Source organism: Nipponia nippon, unplaced genomic scaffold (genome assembly GCF_047370975.1).
Source record: "Nipponia nippon isolate SJK-2023a ecotype South Korea unplaced genomic scaffold, ASM4737097v1 scaffold_9, whole genome shotgun sequence".
NCBI classification, from domain to species: Eukaryota; Metazoa; Chordata; class Aves; order Pelecaniformes; family Threskiornithidae; genus Nipponia; species Nipponia nippon.
Window position 1 is genome coordinate 1,789,297 of NW_028262413.1, and position 27,608 is coordinate 1,816,904.

At 37.7% G+C, this 27,608-nt stretch overlaps 2 protein-coding genes across 16 annotated transcripts in view; one reads left to right on the forward strand and one right to left on the reverse strand.

The window, feature by feature from the left end:
• Positions 1-37: 37 nt before the first annotated feature.
• Positions 38-26,230, forward strand: LOC148050050 (uncharacterized). Of its 4 annotated transcripts, XR_015701193.1 has the most exons (11): positions 131-454; positions 521-685; positions 2,468-2,648; positions 4,530-4,680; positions 8,014-8,925; positions 9,583-9,686; positions 11,284-11,430; positions 17,090-17,251; positions 18,059-18,240; positions 24,076-24,291; positions 25,589-26,230. XR_015701193.1 is itself a non-coding variant. In XM_087742984.1 (5 exons), the coding sequence occupies exons 1-4, from the start codon at positions 38-40 to the stop codon at positions 24,157-24,159; spliced, it is 765 nt and encodes a 254-aa protein (XP_087599110.1). In that variant the 3' UTR covers positions 24,160-24,291; positions 25,589-26,230. The 4 variants fall into 4 exon arrangements, 3 of the variants coding, with proteins under 3 accessions (XP_087599110.1, XP_087599111.1, XP_087599112.1); XM_087742984.1 differs by lacking the exons at positions 4,530-4,680; positions 8,014-8,925; positions 9,583-9,686; ... (1 more) ...; positions 17,090-17,251; positions 18,059-18,240 and having other exon boundaries at positions 38-400; positions 2,496-2,648; XM_087742985.1 differs by lacking the exons at positions 2,468-2,648; positions 4,530-4,680; positions 8,014-8,925; ... (2 more) ...; positions 17,090-17,251; positions 18,059-18,240 and having other exon boundaries at positions 38-400.
• DENND6A (DENN domain containing 6A) overlaps positions 2,804-27,608 on the reverse strand; it is a 34,933-nt gene continuing 10,128 nt past the window's right edge. For 10 of the 12 annotated variants that reach the window (XM_087742983.1, XM_087742981.1, XM_087742982.1 and 7 more), the window contains 19 exons: positions 26,377-26,415; positions 26,240-26,282; positions 22,601-22,713; positions 21,527-21,607; positions 21,050-21,155; positions 19,832-19,911; positions 18,296-18,358; positions 17,569-17,624; positions 17,113-17,235; positions 16,840-16,935; positions 13,528-13,622; positions 11,633-11,698; positions 11,474-11,538; positions 10,743-10,832; positions 7,651-7,704; positions 7,449-7,558; positions 6,744-6,846; positions 5,179-5,253; positions 2,804-4,672 (listed from right to left, as the gene is read on the reverse strand). In XM_087742983.1, the coding sequence (XP_087599109.1) occupies positions 4,541-4,672; positions 5,179-5,253; positions 6,744-6,846; positions 7,449-7,558; positions 7,651-7,704; positions 10,743-10,832; positions 11,474-11,538; positions 11,633-11,698; positions 13,528-13,622; positions 16,840-16,935; positions 17,113-17,235; positions 17,569-17,624; positions 18,296-18,358; positions 19,832-19,911; positions 21,050-21,155; positions 21,527-21,607; positions 22,601-22,713; positions 26,240-26,282; positions 26,377-26,415 (1,590 nt within the window). In that variant the 3' untranslated portion in view covers positions 2,804-4,540. The remainder of the gene's footprint in view (positions 4,673-5,178; positions 5,254-6,743; positions 6,847-7,448; positions 7,559-7,650; positions 7,705-10,742; positions 10,833-11,473; positions 11,539-11,632; positions 11,699-13,527; positions 13,623-16,839; positions 16,936-17,112; positions 17,236-17,568; positions 17,625-18,295; positions 18,359-19,831; positions 19,912-21,049; positions 21,156-21,526; positions 21,608-22,600; positions 22,714-26,239; positions 26,283-26,376; positions 26,416-27,608) is intronic. The other 2 variants (XR_015701192.1, XM_087742973.1) reach the window with 2 other exon arrangements.

Sequence of the window (27,608 nt, forward strand, 5' to 3'; positions counted from 1 at the left end):
TCCGCGCCTCGCCCGCCCGCCCCGCCGCTGCTGGCGCATGACGGGGGATGTAGTTGCGGGCCTCCCTCCCGCCTCGCCCCAGCTCCCGGCCGCCCCGGGCGAGGCGGAGCGCGGCATGCCGGGAAACGTAGTCCGCCGAGCGGCCCCTCAGGCTGCGGGCGAGGCCCAGCCGCCCGGCGCCCGCGGCCGGCCCCGCAGCAGCGCCCGCCGGGGGCCAGGGTGCCGCTCCCCGGGGGCCAGGGTGCCTCTCCCCGGGGCAGGCGTGCCCCTGGCTCGCCCCCAGACCCTCGTAATTCACCTCACGGCAGCTGCCGCTGCGCTCAGGCTGAGGCGCGCCGGCCACCAGGCTCTGCTGCCGGCGGGGCAAAGGACAGCCGAGAGCAGAAGTAGGGGTTTCAGGGTAAAACGAATCCTCAGAGAGCCCCCACGTACACCCCCCCAGCAACAGAGCTAGGTATTTAAAAAAAACAACCCCAAACTCTATGACGGGAACACTGCTTACTGCAGGATCTTTTCTTAGGCTGTTTGTGGACCCTCTGCAGAGCGGAGGCCGAACCGCGCGACCTTGGCGCGGCAGCCGGCGGCGGTTCCTCGGCCGGGAAGCAGCAGCCAGGTACGGGGACGTCACAGGAGAGCAAAACCGAAACGAGCCATGGTTGATGAGAAACGTGCCGTTTTCCGAGAGGTGTGTTTGACTTCGTAACCAGCTGTAACAGCTTCTTTCACAGCTACTGCAAAAAGCCCACAGTATGGTGATAATTAAATTCGGGGCAACATAAGGTGAGCTGCATTTAATACGTAGGTGATTGAGCTCCCCATCCCAAGGAAGCATTGGTTCAACCAGAAGCCCTTAAAATTTTCATGGGAGTTATAGCCTACCTATTGTAATTTGAAACCGTGTCAATGAACAATAGCTAACATTTTTTCAAACAGAAGCTATTTACTTATGCTCCATTAAAGAAAAACCTCTTTAATGGTCTTGATAAAGAGACAGCCCTGAACAGTAGGCTGCTGTGAGTGGGGCTCAACTTAGGCTGTTCTTTTCTTACGTGTTGCGTTGAAAGACTTCAATTTTATATTATAATCTGAACCAAAAATCTGTTTCGAATTAAGATTGAAAGTTATATTTTTATAAAATTTTTCAAGTAAGTCATGTTTTAACTTAATCTAGTTAGTGCCCAAGATGTTAATATGATCCTGAATCAACTATTAGATTTCAATTTCCTGATAGCTTTAAGGAGTCCAGTTCTAGGCTTCCAATATTTACCTATTTTCTTTTCAGAGCACTCAGTATTCACACTTTTTTTTGGCCAGAAAAGTTAAGCTTTCCTGAACTTCGCTGTGTACTACAAAATACGTGAAGGACTCTTTGAAATAAATTACTTTCCAGACCTCCGAGCTGGCATGTTCTTACTACAGCTAGGTCATTAATAGATACCTTTCATGATTTCACTTGTTTTGAGTACAATCTAGCAAACATTTGCTTTAGAATTGATGGCCAATAATCAGCATTTCACCATTAACAGAAGTGGTTGCTCTGGATAATCATACATAACTAGCCTTCACAACGTACTTTTGATTCATTCTCCTGTATTCAGATCATGGATGTTAGCTGCACCTTTACCGCATTTGACTGCACTTTCTCGTGTTTTGGTTCTTGGCATTATTTTTACATTGTTTAAAAGAAATTTAAGAAGTCCCAAAGCTTATGCATGCCCAGTTTACTCTCCTGTTACACTAACTGAGGCAGCCTTAGCTGCTTCCGATGACCCAGTTGGGGCCCTTTCTCTTCAGCATGTCTTTACTGAACAGCTGCTACCTCTTTTCACGGACTCCTAATCATCCAGGTATTCTCTCTTTCACTTACGGACTTTTTCTCATCCTGGTCTCAAGAATGTGTGTGTGTACATACTTTTTTTTTATAAAGTCAGAATGACAACTGAGGTAAAGCTACCAAAACTAGTAGTTTTTTGCACTGTCCTTTAGCTATCGAGCCTCAGATGAATGAGGGTTAGTACAAGCTCTTTACCATATTTGAAGCAGACTGAGTGAAAACCAAAACAAAAAACAGGGGTGGGAAATTTCCAGCTCGCCAAGCTGGCAACTACTTTCTGCAGCTGATACAATTCCTCTGCTGCAACACTATGAACGGCTGCAGCATCCCTAGTCAAAATACGCATGCTCAGTGTAAAATGACTGCAAGGAGACGGGACAAGATCAGAAACCTGCAGCGAGGAAAGGCTGTTCCCGTTTTAGTGACTACATTTTGCCTAGACTTGTAGTTATAGGTTAAGGTCCTTTTGAACCACCGTTACTAAAAGCATTACAAGTCACTGACTAAGATAGCTAATAACCCAGTAAAACTTTTCTTTTTGCCTTTCTTTTGAACAAGATTCTAATTCCGTTTACACATCTAGTTATTCAGGGATTTAAACTAATACCAACCTGACTTGAGCTTTGCTTGCAGTCTGCTTCCCACTACCGTGTTTCTCAAGGGCCTCGCAGATGCGTACAGGAAACAGACTGAAGGCTGGATAAACTTTGCTTGGAAGCCAGTCCCTGCCCTTTGCTTTCCTGAGGATCCTGCAGCTCCATCATGTTACAACCATGATGCACGATCAAACTACACCACCACTCCATCACATCAGGTATTTCTGGTCACCTGAGGGGTACAGCTTCGTAAAGTCAGAGTAAGCAGCAGTCTCTAGGAGCTGCTGAACAGCTTTGCTTACGAAGGAGAGGGGAAAAAACAAACAAACAACTCACACCCATTATCTAAGTTACATAACTTCCAAGGAAAAAATAAAAATCAAACCCTTTATTTCCTTTTACAAAAATACATATTTGCAGTCATGTGATAGTTATCATAGTTGTTACCAGTTTACATGGTTCCAAGAAACCACACAGTGCCCCAGGTTTTAAGATAATTTAGCATAAGAACAGCCACTTATTAAGTTCTGGATTAGAAATGCTATTCACGGGGGTGTGCAAGAAAAATTTGCAAGTTAGAAATTAATGCTGAAGTGGTGTAGTTTAAGTAACATAATAGAGACATACAAACAATAACAGTATTAAAATACATATTTTCATAAAAATATTGTTGTGACACTGTATATCTAAATAAGACATTTTTAGAAAGATGGTATGAAATATTTATCATACAAAAGCATATTATTGTAGCAGGATTATGTCATAGGTCTTTAAAAATTCTATCCAAGCACTTAAAAGCAGAAATTTTTTTTAACTGTGATCCACTTGCCATATAGAAATGTATGTTGTGTGTACACTATAGCATTAAAGTTTATTCTACTTGAAACTGGTCAAAGTACAACACTGCATATGGAGCAGCCAAGTTCTTATATACCACTGAAACTTGTTCAAGAAGATAAACATCCCATTCTTGTTGCTTAATATGCAAGAAGAAATTACTCTTTATGCATGTCTGCTATAGGCATACACTGAGAATAATTTAATGCTACAATCTTTTCTTGCCACAGTTTGACCTTCCCATAGGGTTTTTTTCCGCTGAAGCCAACATCTTCTCCCTCCAGCCCCATTACCTCCTCAAACACCCTACTGGTATAAGTAAAAAAAATAAAAGTAAACATATAAAAAATTTATAACAGGAGCTGACTGCTATGATCTCCGACTGAAGCAGGTTGTGTATCAGCTAGCTCTACTGAAATCACTGATTTTAAAATCTGTATTAGAACACCGTTGTGTTTATTTCCCGTGATGTATACTGCTTACTGACATTTACACTAGTAATCCAGTTTAAATCCTGAATGTCAGCAGTTTAAAACCACCAATTAGTATACAATTACTTTATATTTAAGGCATGTGAGTTAGAGCACCTTAATTAACTGACATTGAATGGAAGAGACTTCTCTTCAGGAAATTTTTGTCAGCTGCCTTCTCTTCTGTAACGATGCTAAATTAATATGGTTTTGAAAAGATGGTAAGAAGGGGAAAGCAAGAAAGTTAAGAACCAATCTCATTATTTCAGCTGTCCCTGAAACAGTTTTGAAAGCAATGATTTACCAGTAAAATACCTCAACTATGATGTATTCTGACCAAGTCACACAATATGCCAGTTGGGCTTATCACTAGATGTAAACTACAAGAAGAAAAAAAAAAAAAAAAAAAAAGAGCAATCAGATACTACATCAACAGGACAGTACAGGATCAATATTGCTTACCCCTGAGTTAACAGGATTGGGTGTAGCAGCACCAATTAGAAAACATTCTGCAATGCCAGCACTGCACTGTGGTCCTATACTGTGGTACAGTTTCATATGCCCACAGATTTTTCTTTTAAGAGCACTTATTTTAAACATTATTAGACACAGGAACTCCTTTAGTTGCATTGGTATTTAAGTGGAAAAAACAGTGAAAATAGTACAGGGGGCTATACTATTAGTACAGTCCATTGGTAGTGTTAACATACTATTTAGAGCTGTGTTCCGAAGTTGGTAAGCCGCTGCCTTCTGTGAAACTACATTTGCCTTTTGTTTTCTGCACAAAAAAAGCCCAGTAGAAATCACGTCGTGCCAGTTTTGAGCAAGATGTCCTGCAAGTCATCTGGAAGTGCTAGTATAATATCATTGATGTGCGTCTGCAGCTTTTTCAGTGTGTCAGTCTTCACAGGAAGCTGTTCTCTGTCAGCCTGCAACTGCAAAGGTACAGTAAAACATGATTTCTACTAAAAATGCAAGTTTACCTTAAGACACACCAAAGTGACATATTAGTGAATCTGGAAAAGGAATTCCTCATTTGCTGACTGAGTAGGAATTTGGACAACAGCAGGTTTCCTCAACAACCAGACAACAGCATGAGCTATCACTCATTCGGGCTTTCAGCAATCACAAGGGAGTTGGTTCTTCTGCTTCCTTTCTGCCTTGCTCCCACTCAGACCAGTCACAAAGTTACAACTAGTTTTTAAAAAAACAAGATCAGTGCAATGCTTCTGACATAGCTGGATGATGTGGGGAAGCCAGCTAACTCTTCACTCATGGCTGAAAATGAACTGGTTTTGTTTTAAAAACCTGAATGACTGACACCTCGAGCTACCTAGGTCTTAAAGAATATTTTCATTTACGTACCTGTAAACACAACTATATGACACTTTTATCTAGTTAAGTCAGGCAAATTTAAGCCATGTTCAATTCAGTTACTTACCAGTTTATTCTTTAACTTTAAGACAAGATCCACCGTTTCCACTTCAGTATGCTTCTGACTCCAGAAAACCAAGTTCTAAAAGATTAAAAATTAAGCACTGAAATATTGATGGCGACATATATAATTTTCAAAAGTAGTATTAATTTACACCTATTGTTCAGAATGGGTCTTCTCTTTTTCCTTATTTTCATGCCATTTACTAAACTCATTTTGCTCATGTCCTGTCTCTACTGTGAACTGCAAAATCTGCTTTATTTGCATGTTTGCCCAGGACTTAGCAAAACAGGAGACTAGGACACAAACACAATACAAACAAATAAAAATAAAATCATGCCAAACAGGCTTAGTTTCAAAAATAGCACCTACAGTGCAAAATGGCAGTGAATGTTTACCAAATCAGATCTGCCAGCACAATGAAATATTAAAATAGTGCCAGGCAGCATTTCTTTTTCTCTAGGGCATTAAAGGAGATCACATAGTCGATTCCTAATAAAATATATTCATTAAGTGAATTTTCTTATGGAAGTTCTGTTTCCCTGCCCCTTTACCGTTCACCTATTAAAGACACTTCCTCACATACAGAAAGATGTTAACACCTGGATCAAAAGAAAAATCTAATAAGGAGCAGAGTCAGTAATAATTTTGTGACGCGTTCCCTTTTCTTTGCAGTAAGTTAACATCAAATACAGTTGGATAGATTCTAGGTGATAAAATTGACCTAGCTATTGCCCTGCAAATTCTTTGGGCTGCTCTATTTGAACAATCTATTTGGGTTGCTACAATTTACTGTTTGGGAATTGACAAGGCGAGGGATAAAAATCAATGGCACTTTTAAAATAGCCAGTGCAATTTTTTTGGTTTGTTTTAAAGCTGTGGTATTGACTGATTTTTTTGTTCTTCCTAGTCCCTCTTGAGCTGTACAATCTCTTCTCTTGCGATACCTTTCTTTATCAGTTGTTCCGACTCAAATTACACTGATACCCACTTCAGCTTCTTAAGTAAAGAATGGATCTTACAGCATAAGATCATTTATGTGGCATTTTGTTATGTATCAATAAACAGATTTCACTTCTCAGCTTCCAGTTACTATAGATCAGTTGTAGGCTTATTTACTATCCACACAAATTAGTTGTCAATTTTCTGTGGTACTCACTAAGTTTACACCTTCAAAGCTACAAACTATATCACAACTAAAAATGTGTTGCGACGCCAAGGAGAGAAGCTGAATGAAATAACATTATCAAATAAGAGGAAAAAGTTTGGTGTTTTTGGAAGAGGGGGCATATTAAATTTCAAAATACATAACACATGACTAAAGATACATTTTACAAATGATGGCAGTCGTTATAAAAAAAGTGAACTATATTGCATATTCTTCTCTTTTGCTATGCTAGTTCTAGCTTGTACTTGGTTATCAAATTCATGTTTTGCTAGATCAGACTTCACAAAATTGTCAACATTTTTACGTTCAACAAATGAAAACAGCAGGAGTAAAACTGACTTGAGGGAGAATATATTTTTATTACAAGATGATAAATATAATCATAAGCACACATTTTTCTAACCTCATTACAGAGTGCTTCTAAATGAAGGGCCTCCAACTTCTGTGTCATTTCTTTCTGCCGGCTCCTAAACCAACCATCGAAGTTGGGCGATTTCAAAAAATGCCTGGTAAAACACCGAAGCAAAATACATTTTATATTTTCATTACAACTTTGATAACACTCTGGTTTCTACGTCATCAAATGTAAAGCAATTATGTTTGAGGCTGAAGAAGATATTAGGACCCTTTCTCTGTTTACTTTCAAAAAAATGTAATATTCTGAAGTGGTGCATGACAGGTGCTTCTATTAATCAAGACAAGGATGCAGAAAACAATGTAAAGAAAAGGGGTCTGAAAGACAATCAAGATTAGGAATTTTGTCAGGAAAAAAGCAAGGCTCCGTTTGAAATACCCTCGTTTTTATCTCTGTGTTTGACTGGAAGGATGAATCAAGCTAGAACCAGAAATAAAAGCACAAATAATACTGGTATACAGAGACCTGTAGCATTAGTAGCATCTTATGAAAACCATTTACAGGTTACAGAGAAACAGATTTAAGCGAGTGAAGTGTACTAAGCACTATCAATTCCTATTAAAGCATGCATTCTAAAAATAAGTCTTACTCAAATCAATACTGATAATAAGTTTGCTCAGGAAAAGAGCATTTATATTACTGATTTGTCTTCATTTATCTAAGTTAATTTTTTATGCTGATGACAGAAATGACCTGTAAAGTCCTATCCAGTCTCCTTTTAAACCTGATGTGAGCTGTGGTCCTGCTTTTTCCAGTGTCTTCATGAAGTCATCTTGGCTAAACTGCCTCAGCTGTGGTGGACTCTATGGAACAAAGAAAAAAAAAAAGCATTAGCATACCATAGCTGTTTTCTCTAATCACCAATTTCCAGCTCATTGAAATTATACTTCCTTACCTTCCACGGTGATATGCATTTTTGCAAAGGCATTAGGCTTGCCACATAACGTTCCTAGGGAAAGGAAAAAGAAAGGTTGTTTGCATAACCAGTATTAAAGATACACACTCCACGTGTATGTTTACTTATCGCTTGTGACCACAGCATTTTCTCTTCTAACTATTGGTACAGGGTGGGGTCATGCATATTTACCACATGAGAGCATAAGAAGGAGTTTATCTAATACCATTTGTATTTGCAACTACAGAACTTTACATTAGTATGACTCAAGAAGGGCAGGAAGCAAATGTATACACGGAATATATATATATATCTATCCTGAACTCCAGCCGCTAGTAAATAATCTCTTTTCTTTGGTGACAGCCCACAGGTACCTTCATATCATGGGTGATTCCAAACAGTAATCCCAGTTTGTATCAAGTATTTGGAAGTGATTTTCAGAGTGCCTCATACAAACATCAAGTACAGAACTAACCCACAAAACGCCGTATCGGCTGTGGGCAGCTCCGCAGGAGCCGTGCTTGGCAAAGGCAGGGCCAGAGCCCCAGCGGGCCGTCCATCTAACCTATCCGTAGTGGAGACGTTGCTCAGCCAGGCCACTGCTGAAGCTCCAGGTCTGGCAACAGGAGGCAGCTCCGCCTTGCCAGCTCACCAAGCACATCAACACAAGCCGCTGTACATTTTGAAAGTGTTTGTGCACGAATGGCCATACATTTTGATCTGTGAACATAATCAGCTTTGATAACATTTATGGAAAGTCTAGTTCTATCTTTTGGAAAAACAAAGGACCCCCCATATACTTTTCTGGCGGCAGAGAATGTAAAGGATGATCTCGCCCCATAAATTTAAGATTTAGGACAGAAAACTTAAGTTTCTCGCTTGAAGTGAAAGTTTGAGTAAGATGGGGGGAATGCCAGGGAAAGGCTTTAGAGTCACCCTACATGTCCATCCTGTCTCAAAAGAAGAGAAAGACAAATTTTAAGGAAAAACTCCTGTAATCATTAACACCCAAGGACAAACAAGTGTCTAGGGATGTCCCAGTTCCTGCAGACAGAAATTGGACCTGATCATGCATGCTCTAAAATGATGAAAAGTTCAGGTCATCCACAGCAAGTGCTCAGAGAGCTCAGAACGGGGCAGCTGCTATGTAAGCATCCAACGCCTGAGGCAGCGCTTCCCAATTCTAACCAATTGCCTGGAGAAACGACTTAACTCCACACAGAACTTTTTGGGTTGGTGAAGTCGATACTCCGACTTCATACTTCCAGATGCCAGGTAAGAGCATGTTAGAACATATTTATCCTTATCTTAATGCACAAATTAGAAAACAGATGACAAATTTCCATGTCAGTGCCAGTCAAAGCCTACAAATCTGCATGGATTCAGTAACCTCATCACAATATTCATTTGTCAGCATGGAGGTATGTCAGGAGGCTGCAAACACTACAGCAGGATTTCAATTTACAGGACGGGTAATTTTTTACTATTACATTAGATACAAATTCCTACTTTAAAATTTGTTTCAGCAGATTGAGATCTCTGTCAAAAAAACCCCAAAAAAACCCCCGTGAACATTAACCATTCCAACAAACTCTGCTGACTTGTTAGAAATGAGACAAAATTTGTCCCCTAACTTTGGCTTAGCGATTTGAGCAGGTGAAGTACCATGTTTAGAGAGCAAAACGCCAGATATCTGCCATTTCCAGAATAGCAAGATGCTGCACAATAAAATGCTCTGATCCACTGAAAAACTATGCTCCGTGTGATGCCCTGATATAAAGCAGATGCATCTCAGTATTCAGTGATAGTCTCTCCTTTGTAAAAATGTAATAACATCTTCAGAGTTTCCTCAGAATCTGTTTTATCTCATCTAAAACCAGAAGAAAGTATCACCTGATAAAGCTAACTTTTGTGAGAATCATTCTTTTACAGGAACAGCATATAGAAACTGCTGGGAGGAAAACAGAAAGTCCTCTAGACACCATTCCCATGAGACTCTGAGGAAAAACAAACCAGCTTATCACTAATACACAAAGGTAAAACAACAAAATCAGAAGGAAAATTCCTGAACAGATATTATGGTTGAAGGAAAACACAATGCTCTGAACCCTTTCAATCTTGTTTTGGGATTTCCGCCCAGATGTAAAGCTGTGTCCGGTTTATGGCCAAGCAGAATAGGACTGAGAAATGGCAGATAATCATGAAAATGTCTTATACTCTAAAACCCAAGGCCTGGGGAAAGAGCAGTACTGCGTGTGATTATTGCAGTCACCAGTGATCCAGAAGCTGTGTTTACTGTCTCTGCGGAAGACAAAGCACAAGGATAATGATCAAAGCCTTCTCTAGAATCAAGGGACGTAAGTGTGTTGAATTTGTCCAGAAGTTTATGCCTATACTTGTAAAGCTAGGTTTGATATTTAGCTATATATTCAGTTGGCCTTGTTCGGAGCAGTGTGGTTGTACCAGATGCCCCAGCTAACCCACATTCATCCAGCAAAGAGCTCTGTGTATGTGATTTTTTCCCCAAGGGTATTTAAGTGTTTGAAATAGCTATCCATACCAAATTTCATTTGCCCATTTTTTTCTGAATATATAGCTAAATATCACATATTCATTCAGAAAATATCACATATTCATTCAGAAATTTCGTATTTATCACATAAATTCACATATTAATAAAAAGATTACCTCGTAGTATCCCCTCAGCTATCATAGCAAATTACTACAAGAGCATACACTTCTAGAGCTCTTGTCATTACAAAGTACCTTCCAACTCTACCTTTCCAATATTGACATTTCTCAAGGTCAGGATAAACACCCTTACACTTAAATAAAATAAATGAATGAATAAATACATTTCAACAGTGGACAAGGGTTCCAAGTGTTGAGGAAGGGTTCAAGAAATCTCCTTCTTACTCCATGTTAAAATAGACACACACACAGAGTTTTGCTTTGCATTAATGCTACACAGTACATCACAAGCAAACAGCTGAAAAAGCAGTAACTGGATAGTTATTGGACTTAGTCAGGCTAACGCGAAAAAAGCTATTCCATATTACATATGTAAAAAACCTATTAGGCTAAGAACTCACTAATGGAATAATGAAACTTTCCGTCAATTCCAAAAAATACCGCCGAAGAATCACACTCTGTGCTTCTGTGGGACGTTTCTGTTGTACACCCTTAAAAAAAGAAGTAAAATATTACAATAAGTCTGTTACTCCAAAATATGTAAGTAGTTGTGGTTTTTTTTTTTAAGAATATTTATTCCAGTGTTTCTGTATTCATTTGCCGTAAGCTCACACATAGCACCCCCTACCCTGAACCACGGAAGGAAAGCAATAGCACCAAGTTCTTTTGCACAGGTATTCATCCCTTCAGTTGCTTTTCAATTTTTTATTTTCATGTAAAGAAATTCAAGGAAAGAAAAATTTCTATAAACAAACTTGTGCAAATCAGTTAAAGTTTGGAAGCTCTGATTCTTATACGCCTCCCGCGTGAGACTTCTAGACCAAAGAGACTAGCGGGGGATGGGAGAGGGCGGAAAACCCAGAACAGAGGAACGGATCAGTCACTTCAGTTCTCTGAATTATTAAGGTAACTTCTCGGGTTCTACCTTTCATGTTGTTACAGAAACTGCTACCAAGGCAGCAGCCCTTCTACTACAGTGAAGGTGTATACCTATCCATTCAGTTATGAACCGGGGCAAAGGAATCAGAATCCAGTTTCATTCCAGTTATGTAGACAGAGCTCAGCCTTAAACGAAAGCACCGTGCAACAGTGCGTAAAACAATTTCCATTAAGAAGAGACTTGCAGTATTACCTTTTGTAACTGTTTAACGATTTCTTCATCTTTGTTCAAGTATGGCTTGTAAGAGGTGTAAACACCTAAAGAAAAAAAGCAGCATATAGCCAAAGGAAAAATGGGGTATGCTTTTTAAAATTAAAATACTGATAATTTAACTCTGAAGCAACTTATTACCAGGTTTGGAGTCCAAAGTTTTTAGGTTCTTCAGTTTTTTCACTTTCACCTGCTTTGGAACTTCTCCTGCCAAAACATGTAAAGCCACCTTACTTCAAATCTCCACCCCTATTACTAGATACTCCAGGTAACGTGCTATACGTTGCACTGAGTTTTAGAAACGGATACTTTAACTTAGAAGACTATCTAATATTGTAAGAAGCATTAGAAACACCAGCAAGCATCCAAGTATACATGCAGAAACACCCAGTAAACATATGAATAACAACATACAGGCTTTTCACTTTATATAAGGGTTCCCTGTCAGAAAGGAAAAAAAAAAAAAAAACACAAAACCAAACCCCAACCCAAACCAAAAAACCAAAAGGAAGACCTTCTGAATCAAAGCAGCCAAAGAAAAATAATGGCTGTATAGCACTGAATGACTGTTTCACTACTTTCAAATTTTATTCCATCTTCCTTTGTTCCCCTTAGGGTAAATGCTTTCGGAACAAATCTTTAGTAACTTGGCCAAAATAAAAATTGTATATAAGAAATTAAGACAGTAGCCATGGATTAAGTGTTGTAAGAAAATGAATTTAAGTCTCCTTTTCCACAGGCCAAACTAAGTTTGGTTTGTTTTGTTTTTCAAATATAACCTTCTCCAGCCAGAAGACCCTAAACCCTGTTAGCGGTCTTGCAGCCTCAGCAGAACCTTCCTCTTAGATCTAGTTGGACGCTTGGCTTCAGAAAAGATAACAGTATAAACTGCTACTGAAACCGCAGAGTGGGGAGAAAATAAAAATCAACAACAACAACAACAAAAATCACAAGCCCTTTCTTTGTCCCTAAAGAAATAAAAATTAAGTTTTTAAAGGCAGGTCAGACAGATACATCTCCACAACTTCCTGACTAAGCATTTCACATAGCTGCACCAAAACTTCAGAATTTCATACTTGAAACTGTGTATCAAATTTGAAGGCAACCTGTGTATATGGCTTTGCAGAGGTTTAATAGTTTAATTAAGATTCTATTTTCCAAACCTTAACTACACAGCCGCTAGCTAACTCCTCCCCACACAGCCCCAAACCCCCCCAGGTATTCTGAAGCACGGACAGGCATGATACTTTAAAGTAAAGCAAAACCTTGCCTAATTATATTGAACACAGTATGTCATCCTTAATTAATTTGGTGTATTCAGAAACTGAATGTAAATTATTCTACAAAAATGAATTTCCTGGTGTATTATCCTAACAGGATATTTATGCGTTCCCACTTTCTGAACAGAATAGTGAACCTGTCACAGCAAACAGCTGCATTCAGGAGTTTCATCTAGCAATTAGAGTACTGCAGTGTTTTATTACAGGCTAGAGAGGGACATGTTATCCAAAGACTACATTAAAATTCTACTCAATCATGTAAGGAAACCATCCAACTTGAACAATTAATAATTACTGGAATATTGCCAGATTAGAAATATATTATCAAAATACTGTCAACAAACAATTTTTTATATTATTTTAACATTCAAACTTAGCTTTCACGTGGGTTTTACTCTCCGTGCACTTGCTGTGCAGTGCAGACTTATTACATTCTACTCATCCTAAAATTAACATCAGTAATAAACGATGTTTCTCATTTTAATACCTTATTGGTACAAGTACAAAAAACGGAATGTGCAAAAGGTAAAACATTATTACTAATGAGTATTAGCACCTTTTGCATTTAATGTACTAGATTTGGCAAGACAAGACATAGGGTACTCAAGAGCCTAATTTCACTTGACAGATTTACATCCGTGAGGATTTGGTTAGTACTAAACTACATCAATTGAACTAAATTACGTATGTTTATAAATAAATGAGCACACAGTTAGATCTTTCCGCACAGGATTGTAGAAGATATTTGTACATTACCTGGAAGTTTAATATCTCCAATTCGGATAATGTGAGGCCAGTGCTGAAGTGTTTTAGCAAAAAAAGGATTCGTCACCCCTAGAATGACAGATGGTCTAGAAAAATAATGACAGTAAGAGCTTCTGTCTTAATGAATACAAAAGGTCAACTTCAATTTTTAACTTGAAATTATTTTCCTTTTGTATTGAACAGTTACATTTTAAGTTGCACGTAAGAGCACAGTCTGTTTATCAAAGTTTTTAAGTTTTAGAAAATAGCAAGACAGATGTATCAAAATCCAAACGGTAGTGAAGACTAAAAGTGACACCTTCTGCTTAGATTCTTGGCTAAATTCTGCCCATTTGCAATGATGAGAACAGGATATTATCTGATATATTTTTTTAAATAAGCAGGAATCTGACCCATATTTGAAAGACAAACTGCTACTTTTCAAGGTTTGATTATAACAAACTCTCAGTACTTGAATGTGCATGTCAATGTGACTGCTGTTTGTATAAGACTTCTCAGTAGAGCTACTACTACTGCTCAGATGACACGATTAAGAAAAAGAGACACGATATCCTACTTCCTTTCCAACACTTCAGCATTCTTTGTTAAAAAGCAGTTATCAAGTGACAAAGTACAAGCACTTTAACAGCATTGTGCCCAAGCTCACAACCTGTCAGATTTTTCTGTCCACTCTGTGCTTAGAATCTGGCTTCAAGGATGCATAGGGGCACCCAGAGCACAAGAGGCAGTAAGAGCATAGGGCTGCTGCTACAGCACAGGGCTGCAGAATTTGGGGTTTATAGCACTAATATGATGAAATATCAACCTATTTTTCAGCATAGTGGCTGCCAGCCATTTTACAGGCAAACATTAGCTAAGGAGAGAGTATAACTGCAAGCCTCATTGGAACTGCCATATTAAAAATAGGTTATCATAATTTCTTCAGATCGGTTTTAAAAATCCCAAATTTTAACACTTTCTGTACACCATCCTTAAGTTTCTCAAGGCAAGGTGGGGAGAAAAACAAGTAATCTTTCTTTAAATTTTTATTCAATTCTTCCAGCTATAGCATGATGGCAACTGGGCATCAATTTCTGTTAACCTACAAACATTTGTGACTTACATTCCTCCCTCCACTTGCTAATTAGAACTATACTGATATATATAAAAACTCATTAGGCGTTCAGACACACAGATAGGACAAAAATCTGATCACACAGCTCTGTAGCTTAGTACAATGTCTGGGCTACGGCAACAGCAATTTCCATCTCTCCATTCCATCTTAGAATGAGCAGCACCGAATTGTACCAGTTTCTCAAAAGTCTTTTCTCGCTTGTCACTGACTCAACCTTCACCAGAAAAATCACTTCTTCCAAGTCCTACTGCTGTTCCAAGTATGTTCACCTGAAAACATTTTATTCCAGATATTATATATTTTCCCTACTCATTTGAATTCAGTTTCATTATTTTTGGCTGTTTCTATAATCCTGTTAAACTCATTTGCATGATTGATTTAAATTCATTGGGATTTGCAAATGTTGTTCATGATTTAGGGTCTCTCTTCCAAAACAATGATAAACACCATTGTCCATAAAAAGGTCTCAACGGATTCCTTTGTTGTACTCTGAAAAAAATCAACTTGCGATGTTTTATCTTACATTCTTTTCACGGTCACGCCATGAGAATCAACATAGGAAACAAACCGAGTCTCAAAAGAACCCAAACAACAGGCACTCTCCTTCTCCCCAGGAATGGGTCAAGTCTAGCCTAACTTAACACAACTATTAAATCTACTCATGCCTACTTCGTGGGAACCAAAAAGCAAGTTTCACACACAATTGGTTTGGACCAGTGTACACAAATCAACATTCTTTTACTAACTGGAGGGTTAAAGACGGAGGGTTAAAGTCAAGTAAGGCTTTCATTTACACACACACACACACACACAAATAATTCTCCAGGCCAAGGCAAACTGGTAGCAAATCATGAGGAATCTTATTTCACTGCTACTGGTGATACAATAGCAAGACTTGGTAAGCTACTTGGTCACTTTTAGGAGACTTAATCTATCACATTTCTTAGAAACAATTCTGATTTTAAACCACTGATTTCTGAAAAGGGACGATAAATCAAAACATCGAGATGAAAAATACCCCTTGCTCCCCTCTCGCTAAAGGTAATAAAATACGCAGAATCTGCATCATCTGGATTCTTCCCCTTCTCAGAGCCACTGCTTTAACAGCCTAGTTCCAATCTTTCACTTTTTTTTTGTTTTCCGTAAGAAAGCCAGAGCAATTCTAACTCTATTTTGCTACAGAGGAGCAGATGCAATTTTTAAACACAGGTTACTAAAGTTTAACCAAATTCTTCATGGAATTATTTTTAGAAATTAAATTACATACTGCATAACCATTCCCATGGAATACAATCTGAAACATAATGCCTATTTTTGTATGTTTTTCCACTGCTGAATCTCTGGCAATACTTTCGCTGAGAGGAAAAAATACAGTAAAAAAACCAACCAACCAAACAAAAAACCCAACACAACAACCACTGCCTGTTCAGACACTAGAAAAAAATTGTTTATAAAAAGATCAGTGAACCTAACACATGCACTCCATTCCCAAACCGAGCTGCATTTAAGTAACACATAATAAGAAATATTGGAAGTATATGCTCTCAAATTAAGAGTAGGATAAAAAAAAAAATTAAGGGGAAAAGTGTGTCAGTGTGTCCTTAAAGCAGTTTCAAATGAAAATGTTTTTGTAGACTCACGCTCCTAAAAAAAAAAAAACAACCCCCCCTTGATTTCTGAATTATTTACAACATTTTTCTAACAAATTTAGTGAAGAGATATCTACTTTTTAAATTATTGTGTCAACTAGGACACTGACTGGATTAACTTTACAAAACAGCTGTATGGACGCTGAATTCTAGAAGTTACTTTGTTTAGTAATTGCTTAAAAATAAAAACAATTACAGAACAATTTCCCAAGGAGCTACCACAGAGCTGGTGTTGCGTAGACAAACCCTTACAGAAAAGCAACATTTCTTGCTTTCATATTCGCAGCTTTGCTTATTCTGTACACAAGTATCCTATGAAGCTCAAATGTAATTTAATTTAACTTCTTTATCCTATCTAGCTGGAGTGAAAACTTAAAACAGCTAATTACTGCACTCCGTAAGATAAATCTTATAAATAAGGAGGTCTAAACGTATTTTCTAATGACAGAAATTCATAATAGTTAAGCAGTATCTTAAAACAAATTTATGGTTACGAGTGGCTTCAACCAACACCTTCACAACAAAGTTTGATTTACTTACGGGGCTTGTGTGCGAGTTGTATATTCTTTGAATTCACTGTCATGTATGGTAAAGTATGGCCTGAAATCACTGCAGTACTTTAACGGTGAAATACAACTGCAAGGTAGAAAGAGGATAAGCTTGTTGTATGCATACAGTGCAAAATTTCATGAAACAAACAAGCAAATCTAAAATCTGTAATGCTTTGTTATATTCAGATCAAATGAAGTTGCACTTAGCTGCAATCCACACTGACTCACTTGGTCTTTAGTTAGGAAGCTCCACTACATTTACCTAACAAGAGCCAACACGGTTTCTGAAGATTCTGATGGTGATGGTGCCATCACGACAAGTGGTTCTCCTAGCAGTACCAGTTCCCAAAGCATCTGGATGTGAAAGAAGACGGGACAGAAACACCTAAAAACAGATTGAGGTATTTTAATACACTTAACATAACCTGAAGAAATACGTATTTGATTAAGAACTGGATAAAAAGGAAGTTTGCAGTAGTATTTAATACTATGAAAAATATACTCCCATAAAATGGAACATTTAATGAACTTGCTTATTTATTGCAGTTTCAGCCTGCATGTTCTCTGAATTGGTTTTTAGCCAGCTTTACAGAAAAAGAATATTAAAACCAATACTGATAAATGTTAGCTTGCAAGCTATGAGATACGTGTTATGGGACCGTTAAAGCTTTGACTTGTGGGAATTCACAACTAGGAATAAATCAGTCCAGACTCCTACCTGAAAAGATCTACTTCATGAACAGTCGGTAAAGTCATGGAGATCTGAGCATCTGCCTAAAAGACATCGCAATGCTTGTTTTTTAGTCATCAGAATACCTAGGTATTAAATGAAATGGTTTCCCTTAAATGCTTACAGACAGAAGATGGTATAGACCCTAATGATTTACCACTACTGTACTACTGCAGTATGTACTACTTTATCTCCACAAGTAACGTTTTGTGTGCTAAAAGCAAGACTTCCCCCCAACACACACACCACTTACAGCCATGTGACTTTCAGTCCTGAAAAGACATAAAATACTGAAGCTGTTTTAAACAACAGTCATGCAGCACATGAAGGCACAGATAGATTTGTTTTATATCCATCTTCTATGGCCAAAGATTTTTAACTCAGTTTTCATCCTCAAAAAAACCTACTTTAATATAGTTTTACCCGTTAAAAGGATGTTCAAGGTCAGTAATTTTGTCAGCCAACTATTCTCTTCCAGGAGCTGGACACCCTTCTTCTAACATACTTGGGGCAACTGGATTAGAATACCTTTTCGATGAAGAATGCAGCTCTAGACTCCTCCACTCAAAGTTTGAAAGACTGTGGATTTCATTATTATCGTATACTTCGGTATATGAAGATTTGCTATCAATCTTTTATGAACAAGTTTAAAGAGTGAAGGCAGGTATTTAGCTTTGTCTGGGGGTTATATACAGCAGAAGTATCTAATCTCTACCTGGTGCATATTCTGTACTATCGGCGTTGTTCCAGGCTTGTCACGATATGTTGGAATCCGCAACTTTGAAAGAAAAAGAAAGATTTTTTTTTTCCTTGTATCGAATTAAGCAGAGAATTAAAATGCTGACTTACAGACAAAATGTAACATTTAAAGAGGATATACTACAGTACAAGGCTTAATTTACTCTACAGAACATCCACATAATAACAAATACATACCTGAAGACTACTGATCATTGCTACAGGAATCAATATGCAATACTATGTAGTACTACATTGCAAATTTAGTATTAGAATTTGAAAATTCTACTTCAGTTAAAAAAGACTATTGATAACATTAGTCACAACTATTACAACAATTTCAATAAAAATATGTTTAAATGTTGGAGGGAACGATCTGAAATAAGGTCATGGGGTTTTAAGGTGGTACTGAATTAGTTTTAGAAAAAATCCTCTCCTAAAACATCAGACATCCTGGTGGGTATGAGGCAGAATCCAAATAGACTGAACAACATAAATATATTTTTCTGACCTCACAGCCTGCATCATTCTTGAGTACTACAAATTTAATCATATTGGAAGCTGGTGTGCACAAATGGATGTAATTTAGGCACAACAATTAATCCTGGCTGCCCAAGCAGTGTAGAAAACTAGGGACAACATGACTGAAGATGGCAATCATGGCTTTACCCAGTTTAGGAACGCAATTTCAACTCTTATGGATAAGAATTACTGATGAGATAAATGCAGGCAATACCCAAACACAACATATCTGACACTCATCAGTATCATCCAGCATCCAGAACACTGCTTTATTAAATTTGTGCTTTCGGAACAGCTTCAGAAACTTCTTCCTCTCCCTGGTGATGTACGTGCATCTAGCCATAAACTTGAGAGAGTATCTGCTAAGAATGTACTTTGCACTGCAGCCTCTGGATCCATCAAATCCATTTAACTGCATTTCATATGAAGATGCTATGGCTCCCCGAGGCCCAGTTCTCAGCCACCATTTAACCTCTACAGCTCCTCCCCATGCACTAGATACAACTTTCATTGAAAATTATCAACAGACCAAGAAATTAGTTTCTGGTGTGGGGGCCAAAAGAGATTTTTACTTGTCAAACTTCAGACACAAGACCGATTTTCATCAATATATTTAATTTGCTTGACTGGAACTTAATTCTCAGTATTTTGAAGGGTTACTTAATGCTTGATTTGATAAATACAATTAGCATTAAAGTCTCCTAGAATGCATATTCCAGAAGGGTAATATAGACACCGCAATTAGTAGTCATATTGAAACATTGCTTTTAATATCTACAAAAATTACATGTTAACCTATGCACCATAGAAGATCCTCCCCCCAATCAAGGAACCTAATCAAGATCTCCCAGACCTTCACTCTGAGTGGAGTATACATCTATTCTTGTTCTGGAACATGAGACACTGAAAACAAGGCAGAATACAGTGAGTACCTATACAGTAAATAGAGGGGGAAACACCCTCCAAGAAAAGTAAGTGCAGGAGTATTTACCTTCATTATAATACCCATAATAGGCAAATGCAGTATTTTCCCTGGAATTGGTGGTGGCCAACGATCAACATCGCTACAAACTTAAAGGAAAAAAAAAAGTATAATTTATAATTAGTTTATATATGCTATAACCCATGATATCGTAGCCACCTTTGTGCACACTGCAGTTCTAAATTAGTGCTGATAGCCCACAACGGTTCTACTTATCTCTTGATCACGCTGAACTCTAAAGATGTTTTACAGCTTTCTTGACATTCTTAACCTATTATTTCGTTAGAACTATAAAGTTTTTCATTTCAAGAAAACAGTATCCTTTTGTCTTCCATTTTTTATAGCAACTAGACTCGCAATTAGTTGAAGAAATGTTATATGAGAAACCATGAAAGTAAATATTAAGAAACTTTGAAAAGAACACACACATTTATGTACATCAGCTACTGTAGAACACAAACATGGGAAAAAGCTAGCTAAGGAAAGGAAAGCTAGCTAGTTAAGGAAAAAGCTAGCTTTCTCACTTGGCTAGGAAGTTTTTCAGCATTACTAATTCTAGTACTTTCTGCAGAGCTTATTTTGTTCACAATACAACCTGTCAAAAAAACCTATTTCTCTACAGGTGATTAAAAAATATAATTCCTTCATCAAGAATGGTTTCCACAAATTGCTGCTCAGTGAAAGCACAAAGACACGAATGTTGTGTAGGACAGACAGTATAAAGAGCACAGCACTTCTAGGCAAAGAGCAAATAACTTTCCCACTTGGCCCCCTCTGGCTCTTAAAGTCCTACAGTAAGGATGAGGCCCCCGTTACCAGTGCTTTTTCCCTTTGGTCAAAAAAAAAAAAAAAAAATCACCCCCCCCGCAAGATGACATTTGTACAGTTGCTTAACGGAAGTTGTCAGAATGCCCAAAAGGATTCAATCTGCTAAGAGTGCAAACTAAGGAGTGCCGTCAGCTACTGGTGCTGAACAGCTGGTCCTCAAACATACAGCAAAACCCTAGATGTTTTTCAGGGGGGAGCTTCAGTTCTCCCATGGAGGATCCAAAATTAGATCAGCTCTGTTCAATGATCTAGAAATCAAGTCAGTTTGCTAAAGCTTCATCCTTCTACCCTGCAAGGAGACAGAAATGCAAACTAGAATGCGACAGTGTTGTTTGTGATTTCTCCAGAAGTATGTGATACTATAGGAGCTCTTCCAGAACAACGTAATAGTTCCACTACCTGCTTCCAGGAAAGCTTCACTTTTTTCAAAATATTCCGGTGCTATTTGCTTGAGCATGGTGCGAAAGAGATGGACATAAGGTAGTTTGCTGATGAGGACCAGCGACTGGAATAAAGAGCAACGAAACGAAAATACAATTTTAAGTTAACCCTCTCCCTCAGTTCTGTTGCAGCTCTACTGCTTATCCTCAGAGAACATCAAGTGTGATGTTTCTCACACATGCAAGCCAACCATGCGTTTCACTACAGGCAACTACAAACAACCAACTCCCAGAAGTTCCCAACTTTTTGAACACAAAAAAATGCTGTTCTGACAGTGCAGCTAGAACATAGCATAGCTGATGTAAAATTAGACCAATTTACTATAAATCAACAATGAATTTAGTTAAGAGAGCAAGATACTCCTTCCTGCTCCTTGAGGTCACTGAAAAAGAATTAATTTCCAAATTACGATTTTCCTAAAAGAATCGGAATTACCTTCTGGAAATAGCCTCTTTTTAATGATTTGTCTCGAACTTGTCTGAAATGTACATAGCCGTAGTAATATGCTGGATCTTTCTGCAAAAGAAAGGAAAGAATTCAATACAACAACCTGACACTGTCCTTCTTTCTGAAGCACTTGACATGCATTTTAAAAGCTTATTTCCCTGCAAGCTCCAAAGTTGATTAGATACAATAAACTACAAGGATTACTCTGTTTATTGGCATTATTTTTTTAATAAGTACTTCAAAGAGAAAACACCAGTGTGTGGAAACAGCTGTGCTTTCTAGCTTTACTATTTTTATATCTACATTCTCCTGACACACCACGAAAGCAAAACCAGAATTAATTTCCTGAGGAATAAATCAACACTCATAATTTTGCAAAGTAGCACTAAAAGGATTTTAGCAGTTAAAAACCTTAGAGCCCTGACTTGAAAAGATAAAAACTACCCTCTCAAAGTGTTAGTTTTATAAATGATTCTTGGAGTACTAAGGAAGCATGCTCTCACATTTCAAAGATAAAACATCAGCTTCATCCTTCGTACAAACAGGAATTCAAGCATTTGCCACATAAACAGATCTAAATGGAGTCTGAGAATCAGACTCCCACTAGCATAGTTAAAGGCCTCAATATTCCATAAGGACATGCTGAGAACAACTTTTTGGCCACTACCTATTTTAGATAACTGCTCCGTCTTCAGAAAACGAAGGGTGGAACCAGAGAGAGACATCTTAACTTTTTTTTTTTTTTTTTAAAGTTATAAAGCACTTCAGACTTCCAATAAGGTAATGGTTTTTACAATTTGATCTACAGGTTTCTAGTCAGTAACAAAATAGGTCTGCTCTTCAGTTTAATTCCTTGCAGTCCAAAACCCATAGTAAGAACACTTAAAGACTAGTTAACGGAACTAATTATTAGTTAATTATTATGACAATGACATGCTGAGCTTTGTCTTTCAGGAGATCCAGTTCAGAGACTTTTGGTTTTCAAGCATTAAATTTAAGCATGAAGACCCATAAATTAACATTAACCAGAAGAAATGAACTTCATTTTTTCTCATTTCCAACCTTTAAGTAAACTGGTAGATCTCTATCCAATTGGTCCAGAAAACAACACAATGAGACTTTCCTTCCAGGAGACCGTCGAAATCTAAAACAAAACTGTGTGTCCCCAAGACAACCTACATAGGGGGAAGAGATAAACAACAAACAGACAACATTCTGAGTTTGAGCCTTGTTTAACATGAGGACTTGTCTGCAGCCAAAGAGATGAAATAGCTTTGGTTCATTTATCTTGCACTGCTATTGTGCCCTGCTATTGCAACCATTTATATATTTATGTTTTTATAAGTGATCAATTTGACATCTTTAGCAACAATAAATAGCCTACCTTCAACAAGAAAAAAAAAAAGTCACTCTGCCTCACAGTGAGTTTATGAGACTGTCACATCCTTAAGCAGCTCTACTAACGGCTGTCCTCCTACTGTTACGACACATTTTATTGCTCTGCCTGTATAGTTCTGATTATCTTAACCACATGCCATTTCTCCGTTGAATGACTGCACTTAACCTTTTTCTGACAGCAAAGAGCTCGTACATAAGTCACACCGTAAGAGTGTATTATGCTGATAACTCCATGCGCAGGCCTAGGACCAGTAATTTTGAAAGTCACAAAACTAACTGCAGAAAACTGAGTGAAACTGAAAGTAAACTTCCCAGTAATACTCCCAAGGAGCAAAGTTTCCCTTAATTTTTATCAAAATTAATTCCTGAAAGAAAAATGCAACTAAGTATATTGACTATTTGCAGTCTGAAAATAAATTTGGGCTCAGTTTGTATCAGATATCAAAGAAACTTTCTCCAGGTGGAACATGAGAACTGAAGTATCAGAACTTGTATCACTGATACTCTCCATGGCTGTGGTCTCGCCATTACAAATGTTGTCTGCTGTTAAAAGAGAAGAAGCTCAAAAAAAAAACTTTAGTTCAAGCAAAAGCAATGTAAGCTGAACAGAATGTGCTGTTCATGGGAACAGTGATAAGGGGGACTGCTAAAATCTTAAGAACATGCAAGTACATTACTCATCCTAGCTAACCTGTAAAAAAACGTCCCTTTGGAGTGCAGTGTTATTAACGTGAACACAATCAATTGAAAGACAACCTCCTGAGTGTTGCCAGCCTGTGGTGAGCAGACGATCTTCACCTTAACAATGTAAATGTTCATGTAAGCGACTATAAAAACCAATCTACTATTACGCTTATAGCTACTGTTACAGCAGTAAGTTTCCAGCTGCCAAAGGACACTTGCTTCTCTGTATCACATCTAACTTCTTCATTAGTGCTTTGCTCCTACAGCTTTTGGATGTAATTTGCAAAGACCTCTAAGAAAAAAATCATGAAGTCACTCCTGACCATCTGAGCTCTTCACAGCTGTCCAGCCTTGCATCAGCCAGCGCTACCTGACTTAACAGAAAGGCAGAGCTCCATTCTCCAGATAACTGTTCTTCAGACTTAAAAGCTCACTTTCATCTTCTTCTCTTTCAGCCACACACATACAGCTGCAGCAACCACAGACAGCCCAAACCCTCTGTCAAATTCACCGGCCGTGCAACTGGCAGTGTGGACTAATACCGACGTGTTCAGAGCATTCAGGTCGGTCTTGGAACCCCTTGGAGCTGCAGCAGGAGACCCACAATGCACCAGGACAAAACCAAAAGTAGCAAAAGGTTGTACGATGGGATAACCCTCCAATTCAAACAGGTAACTAAAGCAAGTGCTTAGCAATATGGATCCGATCGTAACAAGAAAAACCATAGCACTTGCCAATAACAAAGCACTAAATATTCGCTCCAAGTTTTCATAGCTAGGTCCCTTCATCCAAAGCAAAAAAGGCTATTATAAAAAGCTATACACAGAAGACCTAAAAGTAAACTACCCTTAATAATTAATATGTTGAAATATCATTCAGAATACGATGGCTTCTTATGTAACAAGCTATTCTGGTATGTAGAATTTGAAAAGATTGGTAAATGTCTATTCTTTCTTCAACTATCCATGCAGAAAAGGCAACAGCATTATTTTAAAGATAACTGTACTAGGAAACTTAGCTTAAAAACACAGAAAGTGTCATGATTTAGTAGTACCTGATTAAATCTGGTTTTCTCCCTAAATTCATAGCCACTACAAGTCCTGGAATGATATCTATTCGTACTTGTAAAAGAAAAAAAAAAAAAAAAAGTTGTATTAATCTTTTGAGCCATGAAAACCTAGGAAGGACTGACATCAAATTTAGCTACAAGCTAATAACTTCTTTCACTGTTACATTACACAAAGCTTTTATTTTTTTATTACAGCCTACAATGAAAAAATAAATCATAACAGATAGCATACACTCCCAGGTAATTTCTAGAATGCAAGTTTTATGTAGGTAATCCGTCTACATCATTTGAAACTGCAGCCTACCAAGAAAAATCAAGAACCTACAGGTTCTTAATAGGGACATTATAAAAAGAAAAAAGGTGGGGGTTTTTCCTGCTGAAAGTAAACCCTCCTTACATACACCTATTCTGCCTAAAATAACATTACTACCACTCTTATTTGAAAAGAAAAAAAAAAATTAAAAATCAACCTTTGCTCCTAACGCATTATTTTGTACCTTCAATACACCTTCTGAAGCTTGGACAGATTTATAACCATTAACAACGGGAGTAATACGAAGATACAATTAAGTCATCTTCTCTGTCTGTAACAGAAAGTAGCTCTTCCTCCATTTACATGCAGGATAACAAGAACAGAGAAAATATCTTAATTTTAATGACATTAAGACAAAGGGGAAAAATTAGCCAAGATATTTTGTAACATTACTTCAGAGAGAGCTCTCACACCTATTAAAAGCACACATCTGCATCACCCCCTGTCAGAGCTGGTCTGCTGCAGAGCAGCCAAAAGCACGGAGTAAGAGCAGTTATAGGGACAAGTCTGTTACTACAGGTTTTGACTTTTGTAAAGAAATAAATGTGAAAGGAAGTGTCTGTACTCTTGCCATATCTTTTTGCAGGTGGTCCAAGGCATCAGCCACATGCCTCCAATTTCTCTTTGGCAGCAGAACAGTAGAAGTTCAGATTAAAGAAGAATTTAGCAAGCAGGACCACACACAGCAACAGAAGCATGAAGAATAGGGAAGATCTAAGATAGCCTAGGTTTTCCCTTCACAACCATTCTTTCTAAATGCTTTTGAATTTAAAAGTCGGGTTCACCATTATGAATTTAGAAAATATATCATTACTCCTTCATGAGAAGAGGGTTCCATAACCCTTCCATTTGCTCTACTAAACCATTAAAATTCTGTGCCTACGCTTCTCTCTACAATGACAATATTATTATTTGCTTTAAAAGTGAGATTAAGATGTTCATTCTTTACTTGCAAAGTATTCTGAAACATCTGCATGTCTGTCATCTGGAAGGCCTTATACATTCACATTCCCGATATTTTGTTTACATAAAATAAAATCAGAGTTCTCCAACCTTACCGCAATACAGACAACTACAGTTTTGTATTTAACCTTATTTGCTACTTTTCTGTATTGTAATATTAAGATACTCGTATAAGTATTTAATCTAAACCCATGAATTTATACTGTCAAATTCCATCTCTTTTAACATAGCGTAATCCAACCACAGACGACTACAAAGTGAAGGAAGCACTTACCTGAATTAGAATCTGGAAAAGACAAATAGCAAATATTGGTTTTCTAAAGGGTGGGGAAAAGAAGAGAGAGCCGTTTTATTTCCTGAAATTACTAAACTAAAAACAAATTATATACTTATACAGCAACCATGGCTTACCTCTTTATCTGTGAGTTTTGAATGTGGAGGATATATTACCTACAGGAAAAAAGTATTATTTTATTTGAAAATAAACTTGGTATAAGCAGTGAGCTTCTATTAAATATTTTTATCATACAACCCTCAAATACCTGCCTAGCCTCAGCTTATTTTCAAGGGTAAACTATTAATATTATGTCTCTGTTCTTATTTTTCATATGCTTTTAAGCTAACTTGATCACCCATCTTTATAAGGTATTTTGGATGCCAGTTGGAGACCATACAGATAAATTAATAAATCCAGAGTACTTGATGTTTCTGGTGCAACAGCTCTCAAAGGAGAGCAAGATTACACCCTTTAAATTTAGCTTGTGGATACGAAATGCAGTAGATGATTCCATAGGAAGCCAACAACACATTATTGTCTGAAATCTGTTGCAATGGATAGTTAGGTGGGAGTAACAGAAATTCAAGGACAAAACACCCTCTGTATTAATACTAACTCCTGGAGGCTGAACATTGGCCCCGAATGAGAGCTGGGAACTGTAAAAGCTCAAGGGAAAAAAAAAAAGCTATGACTTTTGTACTGACAGAAAAAAAAAATACATTTATTTAATATGTTTTTACAACACAGAAATCAAAAACAATGCAACACAATGTACCATACGGAAGCACCATTATTTAAAAAAACCTGCATGTACAAAATCAGTGATTATGCAAGTGAGAAAAGAACACACAGGAAAGAGGACAAACTTGAGATACTTAAATTTCAGCTAAAAAGTTCCTCAAAAAAACCCTCAAAACTACTGAAATGGGTGGCTAGCTTGTAAGCAAAGGAAATGCAACACAGATTCAAAGATTATGTTTCAGTGCTTTCATAGATGGGAACTTCTCTAAGAACAGCTGTTCAATGCAAGAACACTAACTTAGTCTGGAGTGCTCTTATTACCATACTGCTAACATCCAGTTATCTAATTTAATCTTGTTTGACAAAACGTCAGGAATGTATCTCCTGATAATATAGCGCTAGCCTACTCTATAGAAAACAACAAATACACCCACTGGCTGATCTCTGACTAAGCAGACTTTCCGTGCCCTGGCCATAAAGGCCCCGATTCACTTCTTTTTCCCCTCAGTCCTCTATCCAGCGATGTCCAGGCATACAACATAACTATGAGCGTAACTAAAAGTAGACACACGCGTGGAACCCCTGCATACTGCATCTAGTAAACCTATCATCATCTTTAACCTCT

Excerpts from the sequence above, each read along its gene's own strand:
- LOC148050050 (XM_087742984.1), top strand. The coding sequence starts at position 38 with ATGACGGGGGATGTAGTTGCGGGCCTCCCTCCCGCCTCGCCCCAGCTC. Across the intron at positions 401-520 it reads GCAGAAGTAGGGGTTTCAGG|GCTGTTTGTGGACCCTCTGC; the intron begins GTAAAACGAATC and ends ATCTTTTCTTAG. Across the intron at positions 2,649-24,075 it reads CCACCACTCCATCACATCAG|CCACACACATACAGCTGCAG; the intron begins GTATTTCTGGTC and ends CTTCTCTTTCAG.